The 18,058-nt window shown below is 40.8% G+C and overlaps 1 protein-coding gene across 2 annotated transcripts in view; it reads right to left on the bottom strand.

Annotated features, from left to right (window-relative positions):
* Nucleotides 1–8,920, bottom strand: part of EDNRA (endothelin receptor type A) — a 57,048-nt gene extending 48,128 nt beyond the window's left edge. The window contains exons 1-2 of one of the 2 annotated variants that reach the window (XM_012660024.1): nucleotides 8,484–8,524; nucleotides 4,246–4,731 (exon numbers count right to left, since the gene is read on the bottom strand). In XM_012660024.1, coding sequence (XP_012515478.1) covers nucleotides 4,246–4,665 — 420 coding nt within the window. In that variant the 5' untranslated portion in view covers nucleotides 4,666–4,731; nucleotides 8,484–8,524. Of the gene's footprint in view, nucleotides 1–4,245; nucleotides 4,732–8,483 lie in introns of both variants that reach the window. The other variant, XM_012660025.1, reaches the window with a different exon arrangement.
* Between the last annotated feature and the right edge of the window lie 9,138 nt (nucleotides 8,921–18,058).

The raw sequence follows: 18,058 nt of genomic DNA, 5'->3' as shown, positions 1-18,058 counted from the left end.
GCGCCCGGCCCAGAAACAACTTTTGTGTGGCTGTCCCAAAAGGATGGCCCCCAGTGCACAAGATATCAAAGGCTGTGAGAATATGGAGATAACTGGCTCTGGGTGGATGTCTCTGGTTTCCACATTGCTCAGATCCTCTGCCAGGGCAACACATTGAGAGTCTTGACTTCCCATTGCAAAATATGCCTGATAATTTCATACAGAAATTGTATTTGTTTATTTTTCCTTGTCCTCAATAAGAGGTGGTTGCTTAGAGTGGGCAGAATTAGTAACCAACAGAGTTACTGGATTCTGTGGTTCTCACAGGTCCTCTTTCTGCCACATGGAGACATGATTCACCTAGAGTGTCATCTACGGCATCACTGCTGTCAGAAGGGTCCACGCTAAGCCACTGGACTCCTTGCTTCTTCATATGGCCATCATTCTAATCCTCTCTATTTCTCTTATTGGTGTATTTCCCCACATTCGTGTTTCTGTTTAAGAGGCGAGTACAGTGGTTCATGGGGATGTCTGTGTGCATATGGGTGAGCTGTTGTCCTGAAACTACAGGGTGCCACGCCTTGGCCCACGTACAGACATCACTTATAGGGTTTCCACTCTACTCAGAATTATAACCCATCTCCCTATGGACAACACTCTATGGCATAGATATAATATCATGAATCCTTAATGAATAAAATTATTAAATTCTATACTTCTAATCTATTTTGCCATTTAGGAACTGGATATTTATTTCGGTCCCCAAACACAGAGACAATGTTTTAGTTGCTTTGCCATTCTAACAAGTATAAATATTTTATATACAGATTAGTTTATTTGGCCAAGTTTTCACTCTTCTTGAAAATTCAGAATATCAAATAATGTAATTTCTTAACAAACTGGATCCCATCACCATTTTAGGTTATAAACTCGGGTATATAAAAGAGTTGGCTAACCCTTTCCCTGGATCCCTCCTGTTTCTGTCTGTCTTCTCTTGCAATTAGTGATATTATCTGTTTTTTTGAACAACTAAAAATTAGAGTTCTCTTTTGATAAGCTTTTCTTCAACATTACCATTTGCAAAACCTTTGTATGTTCGAAAACCAAGAAGGCAACTGGCATTCATTTGCTTTCTTTGGTTCCTTCTGCTTTACATTTTACTTTCTCAGATGCTGATTTTCATTTGTCACCAGGTGTGGCGTGACAACCCCCCCATCCCCGCCCCCATGCCCACAGACCATCCAGAGCCACCCAGCACCAGCTGCACAAGATAATGACAGATCATAAATAATGCAGCTGATACCTGTTGCATTGCTTTTCTGTTGTGTTTGGCATCACATTGATCTAAGAACCAGTTTCAGCACAATGTCTTTCAAAGTGAGAGAAGGAGAATAAAATGTTAATAGAAAGAAGACTTTATCACGCCCTCTCATTTTCCTTCTAACATTATTACAGTCTAATCAGCAATTCTGGCTTGCCCCGAGACAAGATCTTCACATTGTTTTTCACATTGTTTACTTCCACGTACGCTGACTCTGATATGACTCAACGCAATGTTCTCTGTCTGGAGACACCTTAGAACTGAGCATAAAAGCAAGTGATATAATTGTTAAACACAACAATATGTGGAATTTGAAAACTCATCTTTCTTTGAAGAGCATAGCGAATACTTTCAACCATTCTTCTTTCATCCTAATTCTTTTAAAAGTTGAGAGATAAAGAAGGCTCATGCATACCTTTAATAGAGTGAATAGAATGTTCTCCAAGTCTACATATTAATTTCATAGATACCTATATATAATGGGAAGGTGAGGTGGACAGCTGCTACCTTGCCTTGCAGCACAGACGGAGTGAACTTGACTTGTTTAGAGGAGTCCACAGGTCTGATATGTGAGAGACTCCAGAGCAGCCAGATCTTACTGCGGGAGCCAGGTGTGGAGGAAAGGATTGGGGGCTTGGAGCTCACACTGCCTGGAAGGATTTCTCTCGACTAACCTGGGCAGAAGTTAAAAGAATAGCAACACGTTCTGGTCTCCTGACCTGGAGAAGAGGATGACAGAAAGACGTGGAGATAGCCCCTAAATATTGGGAAGCTTTTTAGCACACTCCAATGCTTTTTTCCCTCTTTTATTCTGGAAGAAGATTGAAATGACTAAAAAGTATTTTTTTTTTTTTGGCCTAAAAGGTTTACTTTCTAAAATTAATATTGGTTAAATGACTCATTACATGAGTTTTAGAAAAACAGGAATTACACAAACGTACTCCTATGACGTAAAAATACCGCAGTCAAATTGTCCCCATTATTTGGAACTACAGTAAGGTATATAAAGTATTGGATTCCCAGGAAGGCCATATGGTCAAATAAAGATGTGTTCATTTTTATCCATTCCTAGATGAATGTAAAACAAAGTTTGACTAGGCTTGTCACCAAATTTGGAGATATTCCAGATGATCTGACTTAAAATGTTCCTATGGAATGGAAATGAAGCTTAGTCTGGTGATTGGCAGTAGCACCTCAAAGAGATAAGCAGGTCTCCATCCTAGCAGCTGTGGATATTAGTTTGCTAAGAAGATGCTTTGCATATGGTCAAATCTATGTAGTATGCTTCAGAGTGAACAGCAGCAGGGAATTATTAATTCAGAGATGGTTAATTATTCTCTTGAGCAATGATGAGTTGGTTAACCAGTTCATAGGTATGAATAATCAATGTTTAATACTCCACACTGTGACAGCTGAGAGTCAAATTTTGAGTAAGAGTCATGTCAACATTTTCAAACCTATCATTAAAAGAGAAATGTCAGGAGAAAGTCAAATGCTGCGTACACATAATATTTCACAAAAAGAAAATTAAGAACTTTTTAAAAGAAAAAATTAAAGTTCTGTAGCATATGCTAAATGTTTTAAATTAATTACACATTCTCAATTTTGCATCACAGTTTGGTTCTAAATTCCCATTTCAAGTTCTAATAGAAAACACATGTATTTATGCTATTCTGTGGAAAGAAATGGTAATATTTTTTGATTATTTGTTGTTTAATTTTCCCAATTTTGAAAACAGTGTATTGTTGTAATTTTGAAATGTTTTTATTTGTAATGTTCAAAGTTTTCATCATTATTTTCATCTTTATTGTTAGACCTTGATTTTTCTAGCAGGTTAATATAATTTCATCACAGTTTAAGTATACCTACTGGAACCTGAGAGACTACTGTTCTACTTAAAATGTATCATGTCTTCAATTGACAAAACTTGTCATTTAAAGTCATATTTCAGAATATTACCTCCTAGAATAGTTTGTTTCTATGGATAATACACAGAAGAAAAAAAAAGGCCAAGGAAAGTGCTTCCCCCGGGGTTTAGAATAAACACATTTCATAAAATCTGGCAAAGATCATTCAATTTCATTTGAACTTTAGTACATCTTAATTTTTGCAGCAATTTTCCCCTCACAACCACTAGACCAAATATGGAATAACTAATTCCTTTTGGCTTGAGTTTGTTTTGGTACTAAAAAGTCTCTATGGCAAGGTGATCGCAGTAACGGTGGGTGAGTTATCGTCCTCTCCCACTGAGGCATTAACTTTGTCTTACTTGCTGTTGGATCCTTATTGCCTGGCTTAGGGTGGGCACTCAATAAATGTAAACTGAAGAAATGAAGGAGACAACAGTAACGTAGGCCTATTTTAAGTGGTTTCAGTTAGTAATACCGCTCAAGGAGGTTAATACCGGCTGCTATCACGTGGACTCTGTTATCTCTAAGTCACCAGATACTGAGAAATGTCAGGATGACCTTTAGTTCTAACCAGCCATCCAGTCAAAAGAAAATAGGTACTTTTGATTTCAAGCTGTATTGTGGATGTCTAGCTTCTGAATAGCATCACATTAAAAAGGTAACAGAGACTGAAGATATATTTATTTTAAGTACTTTCTGGACTCAATAGATCTCACCCTAGAAATTGAATCTCAAAAAATCAGTGATCTGGCTAAGCCTACCTACCCATCCAACCAACAAGAATCCAATCCATGAAATACCATGATTTTGAACTGTCATTCTTGAAATACTATTTTGTGAACAATGAAGTTGGAAAATAAGTGTAACACGTAACAAATAATAAAATCTTAAAGCTCAGTAATCTTAAGACAGCAGAAATAGCTTTCGATAAAAACACAGGTAAAATTCCAAAGGTTAGATAAGTCTGCAGCGACTCTCAGTGTGGAATCAGAGCAAGTGTTCAAACCTGCAAATACATTTGTGGTTATTTCCTACCTTAAATACATTGATAGGGAGATCAATGACCACATAGATAAGGTCTCCAAGGGCAAGGCTGGCTATCAGCGCGTTGGGGCCATTCCTCATACACTTGTTCTGGTAAATGATCCTGAGCAGAGTTGCATTCCCCACCATTCCCACGATGAAAATAGTACAAGATATCACAGTGTTAATGTATTTGAAAGCAGAAGTAATCTTAGTCTGCTGTGGGCAATAGTTGTGCATTGAGCCATTGCTGGGCAGGGCCAAATTAGTGGGTCGATGGGTAGTAACCAGGAAGCTGATCTCTGTCCCATGAAAAGTGGTGAAATCGTCCACATGATGGCTTAGATTTGTACTGTATCTCTCAGGATTATCGCTGATTACACATCCAACCAGTACCAGCCAACAGGATGCCCTGAGGCACAAGGTTTCCATCTTGATGCAAATTTGAGGAAATGTCTCTTATCTTGTTGCTTTTACTCCCTCACTTTCTCCCCCCACCTGGAAAAAGAAAAAAGAAAAAAGAATTTTTGTTACAGAATCCAGCTGAAAAAGATCATAGCCAATGATTATTTACTGCTTCAATTGAAATGTAGGATATATTCAGTAATTAGATAAGATATATAAGAGCTATATCCAGCTGTTGTTAATATCACGAGAATAGTTACATGGCTGGATACTTTCCGGACAGTCCTGGTATATATGTAGGGTTACCTCGGGGCAGACCAAAACCAGAAAAGACCAAAGCTCTATTGGGCAAGATCTACCTCCTCTACCTCAACTCTGTACATAGATCACAATATGGATAAGGATTTGTCAGTTTTTCCTTCAAGTAATGGTTACTTTTTTTTTTCTCTTCACCAAGATGGATGAGACCCTGAATTACAAAAATCTTTAAGAGTTGAGATACAAAATTTTATTTGTTAATGAAAGAGAAAAGTCATGATATATATGCCCAGTGAGAGTTGCATAGTATTGAGGCATAAAATAAAATTACCAAATTCCGTAAATAAAAATCAATCTTCCAAAATATGTGCTGCCTTACACATGGTACATAATGGGCACAGGAATAAAGTGCAGCACGGGCAGCCGTCTCATGTGTTACAAAGTGTTAACTTAACATCAGAACTCTGGTTAACGCCATCAATGCACTTAACAATCTTAGTTGTAATTAAAAGTGAAATAATTGATAAAAACAAAATATTTATTTTGAAAATCTTGATGGTTAATGTGTAAAATCTGTATCTTTTAACAGTTTTTTTTTTCACTTTCATATCTCACAAATTAACATCACAATACTTGCCAATGAATGAAACGGACCTTCCCAGGCTAGTCATAGTATTTGGTTTTCCAAGGGACATCAGTCCCCATGCTATTTTATATACCATCCTATACAGCTACATTTATTATATGCCAGTCACTGTGCCAAATACTTTATATTCATGATGCCCCCGGAATCCATACGATGATCCTGTGACGTGGACACTTGGCTCCATTTTGAAGATGGGGAAACAGAGGCTCAGGAAGGTGAAGTAGCTTGTCCAGACTACAGGCAGTGGGTAGCAATTCTGCGATTTATCTAAGGCAGGTCAGTCTGACTCCAAGCCTGAGCTTTTAACCAGACTAAACCATTCTGTCTCTCATTCTTGTGTCTTATTTGTACCAAAAATGTTATACAGAAGTTTCCAGAGTTTAGATAAAACAGTAGACTTGGGAGGGTGGTTAGACAGTTTTGAAATTACTATCTGGATTTTTTTTTTTTTTTAATTTTTAAAGTCACTTGCAGAGAGCAAGTGGTCCCTTTTGTCCAAGAAGTCTAGGTTTCTCCTTCAATCCTTAAGGAAAAGACATTGGGAAAACAAGGGGGGTTTACGGTAACAGAACAGTCAAAGGTAAATAAAAATAGCACCATATATTTCAATATTTTGTATATTTCCTTTTCCGTGGGCCTTTATGAATCTTTAAATGAAGACCATAACCTCAGTTATGCAATGGTGTGTGTATGTGTCTATGACATATACACCCAGGTCATGTCATTTTTAAAAATTGTGTCCTTTTCCTGACTCTATTCGAGGTTGGTAGGAATTTTGACAGTTATCTTGGGAAGTCAGTAAAGCTTAGGTTTAGTCAGTACGTGGACAAAATAAGATTTATTCCAGTTGCATAGAAGGCGTAAGGTAAATATATAGTACAAGTATTGCATATTCTTGCCTTCCCCAGAGATATTTCCCAGGAACCTGAAATAATATCATTTAACATATAGTAACAGATTATATATATGTCTATGAATTGACTTGAACTTTGTAACTCTAGGTAGGCAGGAGAGATATCCTTATTTTACTCATGAGGAAACTGTCTCTTGAAGAAGTTAAGTGATTAGGTCAAGGTTTCATAACCAAGAAGTGGAAGGACACTTAATTTTGCTTATAGGACGTGGCTCATTCTAAGTGATAAAAATATCAATTTTTCAAAACTAGGGGCATGCCATGTACCTGTCAGTTCTACCTGGGCTTAATTATAAATGGTTTTTTCCTACTGAGTATTTGACCAAATATTGAGAGACCTATGAAATGCCACCATCTCCATTCCAAAGCGTAGACCAGCACCTCAAGAACAAAGCTTATTGTCATCTTCTTTTTTGGATCACAGACATGGGGGAAAAGAAATACTTTAACATCTTGTGCTGTTTAATGATTAAAGCATCCCCATTTCCCAACCTTCCAAAATAGTTTTCTTAAAAATGAGAGAGAGGAGGCCCTTTCGAGAAACAGAATGGCTCTTTGCCAGTTAGAGTCTGTTAGGAGGACATTTCGTGAACTGACCTGGCTATCGTGGGTGTTATGCCCCTCAGCAAAGGTCGCACTGGTGCTTTGAACACTAGCATGCTGGTGTGCTCTGTCAGCTGGTTACAGCCGGAGCTAAGAAGGCCAAGATTGTGGGTTCTTATGGTGTGAGCCAGCTACCATTGAAAACACCTTCCTTCATCCTCCAACAATGACACCACCACAGAAATCATTTCTGATGGCATCTCTATCAGGTCCGTACACACATTAAGCTGCAAAGCTAAGGGGATGCTTGGCAAAGGCATGTGGATACCATATTATCATTGGGTGAAAAATACAAAGCCAAATGAAAGAACCCTCTCAAATGGATGCTCTTTCAAGGATGGGTCTGCAGCTCATTTCCATGGATCTGAGTCAAGCCGTGCTTTGAATCATCAGTCATAATCAGTCATAGCTTTAGCGAAGCATCTCAGGTTAAGACATGAAGGACATGGTCTATGGATTCAGCATTCTTCCTGTTTGGGGTCTGAGAGCTTATTGTGGCACAAAGGCTATTATTAAGGAAGAGGACAGAGTCCTTATGCTTACACTTCAACCATTCAACATATCAGACTCTCAGGATCAAACTTCACCTGTAATTAGTAATTTGGAAATTCCAGCCTTACCAAAATGGCACGAGTTTAAAGCATTTAATTCACATGAAATGATTGCCAAGGTGTTTCTCAATTAGCTAACAAGCAGAGGGAAAAACAAATAAACTCTGAACTTTTTACAAGTTTTCTGTGGTTTTGCTCTCTGGGTAAGAAATTAGCAAGTATCCTTAGTGACAACGCCTGACTTTACTATGCCTCCCAGTCCCAACTCTATCAGGAAAAGCCATTAGGATGGTGTAAACAGAGACCGATTATCTAGAAACAGCCCTTGTTTTCTGCACGTGAAAGGCAACAAGTGCCCTTTAAAGGAGAGCCCAGAACGAAACGGCCAGACCTCCACAGGCTGGTTTCCAAAACGAGCTACATACGCTGAGGGTTTCCAGAACCCATCAGTCCCTCACTCACACCAAGTGCCCTTGGCTACCCTTGGCATGACCAGGGTGCGCGGGGAACAGGCGCAGGCGAGTAAGAAAAGGCTGCGGAGCCAACTCCGCAAGTAGGCTCTGGAGCGAGCGACGAGGACGTGATGTTCCTCAAAGTTCCCGTCTGTCTGCGGAGAAGGGGACACCCAGGGAAAACCGCTGGGCTGCTTTTGCTTAAAGCGCGAATCCCGCCTGGGGAGGTGAAGTTCCCCGCACACCCCAGCACGCGCCCCCGGGCCGGCGGTGCCAGCCCCTGCTGCGGCGGGTCGTCCCGGCTGCCGGGCGAGGACGCTTCTCCCGCCTCCTCCCAACCGCGGGGCCCAGGCGGCGTCTCCCTCACCCGCGCCCCAACCCCGGCCCGGTCCCAGTGCCCGACAGGAAAGACTTGCACCGACCGTGGAGCTCGGCAGGCGCGGACAGCCGCCCGGTCCGCGCGGCGCCTGGGCCCGGGGAAGCCGCAGCCGGCGAGGGTGGGCGGCGCGGAGGGCGGCGGGTGTCCCGGGCTCCGGCGCGGCGGCGGCCCCGCTGCCTCGGCTTCGGAAAACTTCCCAGGCACAGCTTCTCTGGGGAGGTCTCGCCGAGCCCCCGGCCTCCGGCGACGACCGGGTGGGAGGGATGGAGCCGCTCCACCGCCTCTCCTCGATCGCCAGACCAGAGGGATGACTGTCCGCGCGCGCGCCAGGCTCGCAGGAAAAAGAAAACTCCGGAGGAACACGCCTCCCGGCTGTCCTCCCTTCTCCTCCCAAAGCTCCCAGACCTTCTGCCCCACTCTAGGACCGCAAGAGCTTCCTAACCCTCTGGCTCTCCTGGGACACTGAGCACTAAAGAGCACAAAGCTGCCGCCCCCTTCCAGGCCCCAAGGGCAAGAGTCTTTTAACTATTTCCTTTCTGAAATGAAGTGGGGGTGGCTCGGGGAGAGAGGGTAGAGTTTCTAACAGAGGAGACTCAGAAATCCGAAAGGCCTCCAAGAGGAAGACATCCCCTTCCTCAAGTTAGGGAGGTAGGGTTGATGGAGCAACTGGAGCCGGGGGCCAAGGGTGGTTTCTCTGCGTTCCCTGTCCCTTTGCTTGGCTTGTGTGCCCTCGTAAGCTTATAGGAAGTTGGAGAGCCAAAGTGGACAGCAGTTTACTGGATCAAGTAGGGTTTGCTTCTATCCTGTCCCTTGAAGCCAGCGCCCCAAGGCTATAGACCACTAGCCCACAGCAAAGAAGGAGCCCAGGAGAGTCTGTGGAAGGTTCCAGCATGTGGCTCAGCGAAACCTGTGATTCCTCAAGAAATTCGAACGATGAGGGTGCAGACTCCCGCAGAAAGTAGGTGTCGGCATGTTTCTCACGACCAGGACTTCATACTAAATTGGAGGTGGGAGAGGAGATGAGGGACAAAGGCCATTCCCTGTGACGTGTGCAAAAAAAATTGGGGGCTCCTCAGGGAAGGCCTGTCTTGGAGTCCTTCAGTGCACTGTTGATGTCAGCATATTGTTGAAACGTGAGGTTAGAGCACTGGTCATGTTGTATGGCATACTGTTCCCGTTATCTGCTGCAGCTAAACAAACCACCGTAAAATGTAGTGGCTTAAAACAATAGCAGTCATTTACTTTGCTTATCAATCTGCAATTTGGGCAGAGCTTGTCTGGGACAGCTCATTTTTGCTCTGTGTAGCTGGGGCTGGAGGATCCATTTCCGTGATACTTCACTTGCTTGGTGTCGAGTGTTAGTTAGTTGTCCACGTGGGTCTCTCCACAAAGACTTGTGGAGACTTGTGGCTTGGGCTTCCTCACAGCATGGTGGCTGGGTTCCAAGAATGAGTGTCCCAAGAGGCACAAAGTGGAAGCTGCCAGTTTCTTAAGGGCTGGGCCCGGAAACTGGCATAGTGTCACTTCTGCTCAATTGTGTTAGTCAAGCAGTGAGTTCATGTAGAGCCCAACTGTCAATGTGAGGAGTGTCAAAGAATCTGTGGACTATTTTGTCAAACCATCAGAGAGATCCACAGAAAGAATCTACTACCATTGAAAGGGGCCTTAAGAGTCATCTAGTCTGGTTGGGCTAGGTATTACCCTGTGCATTAATCTCGGATTCTATCTATAGCTTCTCTATGAGAGAGAGTCAGCCAGCCAGAATAACAAATAACTTTTATAGGTAAGTGCCTTAGTTTACATTTAAAAAAAGGTAATAGGTGACCCTCTGGGCATATGGCTTGGCAAGCTGACAATATTTTCTGGAAAGAAAAAGTTACTACCTCCTTCCAGAAGAGGCAGTTCACATCTTGGCATGTAAAACACGAGCTGGATTTCAGCTCCTACTCACCCTGTGACCAGACACACTTGAACAATGCACAACCTGCCTAACTGAACATGTCAGTATGTTCAATCTTTTTAAAATTGAACCCCAACCTGTTGGGACAGTTGATCCCACTGTGGTACAGAACTAGTTATTAAAGATTCTTCCTTCACGCCCGTTACGATGGCCCTTATAGAAAAGCAAAAGCAAAAACAGAAAATAACAAGTTTTGGCAAGGATGTTGAGAAACTGGAATCCTTGCGCATTGTTAGTGGGAATGTAAAAAATAGTGCAGCAGCTGTGGAAAACAGTATGGCAGTCCTCCAGAAATTAGACATAAAATTACTCTATGATCCAGCAATTCCACTTCTGGGTATATGCCTAAAATAATTGAAAGCAGTGACTCGAACAGTAATTTGTACACTTGTGTTCATAGCAGCACTATTCATGATAGCCAAAAGGTGGAAACAACCCAAATGTCGTTGATGGAAGAAGGCTTAAACAAAATATGGTATATACATACAATAGAACATTATTTAGCTTTAAAAAAGAATGAAATTCTGCTACATGCTTCAACATGGATGAACCGTGAAGATATTTTGTTAAGTGAAATAAGGCAGACACAAAGGACAGATATTGTATGATCCTGCTAATATGAGGTACCTAGAATAGTCACCTTCATAGAGATAGAAGGTAGAATAGTTATTACCAGGGCTCGGAGGTGTGGAGGGGAGAATGGGTACTTACTGTTTCATGTGCTTCAGAGTTTTAATTTGTGATGATGAAAAAGATCTGGGGATGGATGTTGATGATGGTTGCACAAGAATGTGAATGTACTTAGTGCCAATGAACTATATACTTAAAAATGGTTAAAATGATAAATTTATGCTATGTATATTTTACCATAATAAAAAAATTCTTCCTGTCAGCAAGGTGAAATCTGCCTCCCTGTGTTACCTGTCGATCTGCCCTTTAAATTCATAAAATAAGTTTACTGTCTCTTCTAAGAAAGATCTTCAAAATAAATAAATATGTTTATGTGAATCACCAGCATAGACCTGCCTTTGTAAGAGACTGGGATTGCCTCACTCTTGATGAGAACAACATCTCCTTAGTTGTTAGAGATTTATATCTTTATTGTCTCTGCTTTAGTTTGGGGAAAATGACTTTAGTGGACTCAGACCAGTTTTTAGTCATATTAACTTTACCTCCAATAACCCCTCTCGCCATAGCCAGTATTTATATACTTGTCCCACCTCCATATCCCCTGCTTTGTACTTTCAAAAACCATGTCATTAATATATTTGACTAAGTTTTCAGCTTGAGCTTCAAAGATTATTTCTTTCCCCTGGAAGGTGGGTTGGATGCAGATTTGCAGGTCTTCTGGGTTTCAGAGAGACTTCCTTGATCACATTGACTTCTGGTTCAAGCAGTTCATTAAGTGGAGGATTACCGTAATATTGGTCACGATGACTCTACCAGCATCATATTATCATATTGATTTCATGAATGATAATTGCTGAAGATTAAGAAGTACTCAAGATAGCACTTAAAAACCACTTTTTGGGGCACATGTTCTTCTGAATTTTAGTTTCTTGATTCGAATTTGCAAATCCATTTCACAATTGTTAACTCCCAATTGCTAACTCCCAAGATCCTCAAACTTGAAATGCAATAATGGATCTGAGTTCCACAGTATTTTCTAGGGATGTTGTGTTCATTTTTTTTTTTTTTTTTTTTTTGAGACAGAGTCTCACTGTGTTGCCTGGGCTAGAGTGCCATGGCGTCATCCTAGTTCACAGCAACCTCAACTCCTGGGCTCAAGCAATCCTTCTGCCTCAGCCTCCCGAGTAGCTGGGACTACAGGCATGCGCCACCATGCCCGGCTAATTTTTTCTATATATTTTTAGTTGTCCGATTAATTTCTTTCTATTTTTAGTAGAGACAGGGTCTTACTCTTGCTCAGGCTAGTCTCGAACTCCTGAGCTCAAACAATCTGCCCGCCTTGGCCTCCCAGAGTGCTAGGATTACAGGCGTGAGCCACCGCGCCAGGCCTGTTGTGTTCATTTTTGAGCCTCCTTGGGGGTGGGGTGGGGAGAGAGAAGAACCACAGTGATAAAGAAAGACTGAAAAGCTGGTTGTGAGAGGAAAGGTGGAGGAACTGGGGAAATTACATCAGAGACCTGAAACTGTCACTAGGCAATGCGATGGCCAAGGCTTTGTTGGCAGCAAACATCACTGGCTTGGAGATAAAAAGACAAGCCCTCTTACTTGAAGGTCCATTTTTAATTAAAACTAACTACAGGCAGTTTGCTTCCAAAGGAAGTACACTCATGCGCCACGTAACGACATTTTGATCGATGACAGACCCCGCATGTAGGATAGTTGTCCCTTAAGATTATAATACCATATTTTTTACTGTACCTTTTCTGTTTAGAGATGTTTAGATACACAAATACTTTCCACTGTGTTACAGTTGCCTACAGTATTCAGTATAGTCACACGCTGTACAGGTTTGTAGCATAGAAGCAACAGGGTATATCACATAGCTTAAGTGTGTAGTTGGCTATACTATCTAGGTTTGTGTGCGTACACTCTATGATGTTTACACAATGACAAAATCCCCTGATGACACATTTCTCAGAACATATCCCCCTCCTTAAGAGGCATGACTGTTTCAAAATGTTAGTCTGTAGATGGGTTGCTGAAGATTCTCAAGTGTTTCCTCACTGCAACAATGTTGCACATGGTGGTTGAGACTGCAGGATATCCCCTCAAGACATATTTAACGCATAACGGAGCCCAGGGTTTTGTAAATTGTTGGCGGCCACATTGCAGAGCTGAGAAATCAATCTTAGCATCACTAATGATCACGTAACCAGATATTGTGTCTTCTGATGATATATTCCATCTGTCCAGAAATATTTAACTTGTATATATTCAAATCTTTAGCTATAACTGTAATTTTTTAGCAAAGATAGGGAATAGACAAACAATTTAAACAAATACCATGAGGAAGTAAATAAACTAACCCAGAAGGCATGGCATTTTACATTACAACTCATTTGTCTCTTCAAAAAGTCAGTCAATGAAAAGGCAGTTTTTTTTCTAGGTTAAAAGAAGTTTAAAGGAACACAACAACCAATTGGACCGTTCTGGGTTAGATCCTGGTTTGGATACACCAATTGTTAAAGCTCATCTTTTTGGACATCTGGGGAAATTTAGATTTGGATTAGGTATTAGATGTTATTAAGAAATTATTACTTTTATTAATTATTTTGGATCTATAGAAGAATAATCTTATGTTTTAGAAATTCCTTTAGGGGGAGATAATAGTTTACTTTTAACTATCAAAGCACAAACAAAAATGACCTGGGTTTAAGAAAAGAGTGCAAAGTACGGTGACATACAATGGTGGACGGGCCTAGGATACACATTCTCATTCCAAAAGGGACTAGTTGGAAGGAACAGAGCTGTTCAGCTGCAAACGTGCATGGGCTATTCTTCAAGGAAAGGGAAGAATGACCCCTAAGGTGATTCAGAGACCATCAGGACTGTCACTCCTACCACAGGCCCAGGGAGGCAAGTCTGTTTCTTCCTCACTGTCAAAGAGTGGGATTTGCCCACTCTTTGTTGGTTTCAGCAGGCCAGGATAACACCTTCCGGTGCCTCAGAGGTGAGGTTGCCCCCCAGAGCAGTGGTGTGATGCTGCTCCTCCAGCAGACCTGGAGGGCAGAGAATTGGACTAAAGAGGATTATTCTGCAGCCTAGAGAGCTAATGGGATTTTCTTTGCTAGGTTTTGAACTTGCTTGGGACCTGTCATCCCTTCCTGTCTTCTGGTTTCTCCCTTTTGGCATGAGAATGTATATCCTGTGCCTGTCCGCCATTAATGATATTTAAATGACTTTGCACCTTCAACTTTAGAGTTGGTGCTGGAATGAGGTAAGACTTTTGGGGCTATTGGGATAGAATGAGTATGTTTTGCATGTGAGAAGGACATGAATTTTGAGGGGCTGGGGCAGAATGTTATGGAAGGAGTGTTTGTGACTCCCTGAAATTCCTATGTTAAAGCCCTACCTCAATGTGATAGTTTTTGGAAATGAGGCCTTTTGAAGGTAATTAAGGTTAGTTGAGGTCATCAGGGTAGGGCTATCATGATGAAATTAGTTCCCTTTATAAAAAGAGCCACCAGACAGCTTGGTTTTGCTCTCCTGCTGTATGAGGACACAGTGAGAAGGTGGCCATCTGCAAGCCAGGAAGAAAGCCCTGACCAGAATCAGACCATGCTTGGGCTTCCTACCTCCAGAATTGTGAGAAAGTAAATTCCTATTGTTTAAGCTGCCCAGTCTAAGGTATTTTGCTGTGGCATCCAACTAAGACAAATTTTGCATCTATTTGTAAATTCATTTCAACATTTCTGATTGCTTATACGCATGTGGGATTATTGAATTTTCTTTTGAACTCTTGGTGGCAGTGTTCCCTATGGCCATATTTCTTCTACAGACAGTGTTATCTTCGGTTTGAGGGTCTTTTCCTAATTTGTGTAGTAGCTAAATAGTAACAACGACACTGGGATGATCCTTTATAAATAATAATAATAAAGGTAAACATGGTGCTGAGTGCTTTGAATATGCTATCTCATGTGATTATTACAAAAGCTCAGCAAAGTAAGTACTGTTATGGCCCCATTTTACAGAAAAGAAAACTGAAGCTTAGAAAGGTTAAGTGACTTGCTCCAGGTTAAAAAGTTAGTGCTATGGTTTGCATGTGTCCCCTCCCAAACTCATGTTGAAACTTAATCCTCACGGTGGTATTAAAAGGTGGGGTCTTTTGGGAAGTGATTAGGTCATGAGGGCTCCATCTGCATGAATGGATTAGTGCCCTTGTACAAGAGGTCGGAAGGAGCGAGCCATCGTTCCTTTTATTCCTTTCGTCCCTTCCTCCCTGTGAGGGCAGAGCATTGTTTCCAGAGGATGCAACAACAAGGCACCAGTTTGGCTGCAGAAAGCAAGCTCTCCTCGAACACTGAACCTGCTAGTACCTTAATCTTGGACTTCCCAGCTACAGAACTGTGACAAAGAAATTTCTGTTCCTTATAAATTACCCAGTCTCCGATATTATAGCAGCAAAATGGACTAAGACACTTTGTAAGTAACAGACAGGTAGAAACTGTATTTTTGAGCTGGAATGAACCTTAGCAATTATCCGCACCAATGCCTCATTTTATGTTGAGGAGACAGTGTTAAGTGGCTTAAATTTCCCAGTGGTGGCAATGGCTGGCTAGTAATTAGGTTTCCTAATTCCTGGTAAGTACTCCAATAGTCTATTAACAAGACATCATGGAAGGTTATTGCTTTGTTATTGTTTGTAACATCAGGTACACCATGATATACAACATGTATAATGTTACTGATTGTAGCGAACATCATGTAAAGTTATTGTTACTGCCTCTGTTTCCAGTCAATTTCCCCTAGTGTCATATTTAATCCACTCCTATGCTGGGTTTACCATTAGGTCTCTTTTACCACGCCACATATCACTGCCTCTTTGCCATCATTTACCATGCTCCCAGGAAACTTCTGGTAATTCTACTGGTTTATTCTCTGTTAACCAAAGAGTAGAAATTTTGTTTTCCTTTACTTGGTAGGAATATATAGTAATGCAAAGCTCTTTTGAATCTCCAAAATCTTACTGTTGTGATGGAAGTAAATCTTTAAGCAGTAAGCAACTTTATAATCTACAGGCAGTCTACATTCTTCTATGGATATAAAACATGATGTAGTACCTGTGGCTGGCAGAAAGACTATTAAAACATTAATTGCTCCATTTCAATTAATAGAAGAGATAAGAGGCTTTGTCTAGACAGAGAAAATGGAATCTAACCCAAACACTGTACATTTAAAAAATTATGTTGACATTTAAAAAAATATATAAGTGAAGGGAAAGATTTTTAGGCAAAAAAAAAAATAATTCAAGTCTTTGATGTGTATTTTGCAGTTATTGTTATAGTCTGGGACAGTTAAATTGATTAGAGCACAACCAGAATGGGGTCACCATATGGGGTCTAGGCCTCACAGAGTCTATTAAATTTGTCCTTGTCATTGTTCTAGAGCAAGAGTGGCAAATTTTTTTGTAAAGGGCCAAATATTAAATAATTTTGGTTTTGTGAACCACATGGTCTCTGTTTCAACTACTCAACTTTTTCTTTATAGCTTAAAAGCAGCAATAGACAATATGTAAACAAACAAGCATTGCTGTGTTTCAATAATACTTTACATATAAAAATAGATGACAGGCTGGTTTGACCCATGTGCTGTAGTTTGCTGACCCCTAATAGGACCAAATATTCCCAGGCTAGCTTGCAGGTAGATAATCATTGCTACGGAAACCCCAATGTTTTTGTGCTTTCTCTGGGGATGGTGGTGGTGGTGGTAGCAGTAGTGATTCTTGTCTCAGCAAAAACATTATACAAGTAATGCATGAATATATTGTCACTTCAAACAATGTAGAAATATATAAAGATATTATCACTTAATAAGCCTCAACAATACAGAAATACATAAAATAAAACATGAAAGGGCCTTTTTGCTACATTCTTCTATTCCACTTCCCTTCCTACCGGGTGTTGGTTTTAACCATTTAGTGCTTATTCTTCTAATCCTTCTTCTACTACTTTATAAACACATACACACACACACATGCAGATACATACACTTTTTTGTTTCATTTTATATAAATGGGATCATACACTGTCTTATATGATATAGCATGTGATTTCCTTTTCATATAACTACGTATCTTAGCAGTTTTTTCATGTCATAGATACAGAATTCTATTAAACAATATTTTGTAATATAGATGTACCATAATTTACTTAATCAATCCCCTGCTCATGGATGTTTAGATTCTTTACAGTTCTTTTACCAACAGGACTGCAATGAACAACTGTGTATGCTCTTTATTGTGATAATGTGCAGGTTACTCTTCCAGGATTGATAGTTAAGGGGTGGAAGTTACTATCTTCAAAGAAGAAGTGACTGATTCTCCTTAGAAAATGGTAAGCACTAAATGTGAGGTGGCTCTTGGCTGGGGTACGGGGGAAACTGGGCCATGTGTCTTTCATCATCCGGCAGGCTGGCTTGGCTCCTGCATCTGGTCGTATCAGAGTTCCACGTGCAGCAGGAGAGGGCAGGCCCCAGTGTCCAGGTACTCTTCCAGTGTCTGGTTGCATCAAATTTGCCATTAACCCATTGGCCAAAGCAAGTAACATAGTCAAGTTCCAAGTAGTATCGGAGGGGACTAACCAAGGACGTGGAAAGAGAACGTGGGTTATTGTAGCCACTTTTGCAAATGATCTAATGCAACGAAGAATTTTTTTGGGGGAAGCAGATTGCATCTAGGAGATAAAATAGGAAGGGTCAAAAGATGACGCTAAAATTTCCCAGGGGGAGCTCAAAATAGTTTCCCAATATTAATTAATTACTGTATACCAGGTGCTATGCTAGGTATAGAGATTTAAAAAATCGAATAAGACATAATCCTATTCTAAAGAAGCCTAGAGTCTAATAGAAGGAAGAGATACGTGAACTGCTTAAAAACCAATGACTAAGTGTTAGGATAGAGCTATCTGCTAGATGGGGAGTCAGGAAACATTTTTCCTAAAGAGCTGACTAGTAAATATTTCTGGCTTTGT

This window comes from Propithecus coquereli, unplaced genomic scaffold (genome assembly GCF_000956105.1).
Source record: "Propithecus coquereli isolate 6110/MARCELLA unplaced genomic scaffold, Pcoq_1.0 Scaffold65, whole genome shotgun sequence".
NCBI classification, from domain to species: Eukaryota; Metazoa; Chordata; class Mammalia; order Primates; family Indriidae; genus Propithecus; species Propithecus coquereli.
The sequence above is the reverse complement of the archived record's forward strand: the minus strand, read 5'-3'. Positions and strand labels throughout refer to the sequence as shown.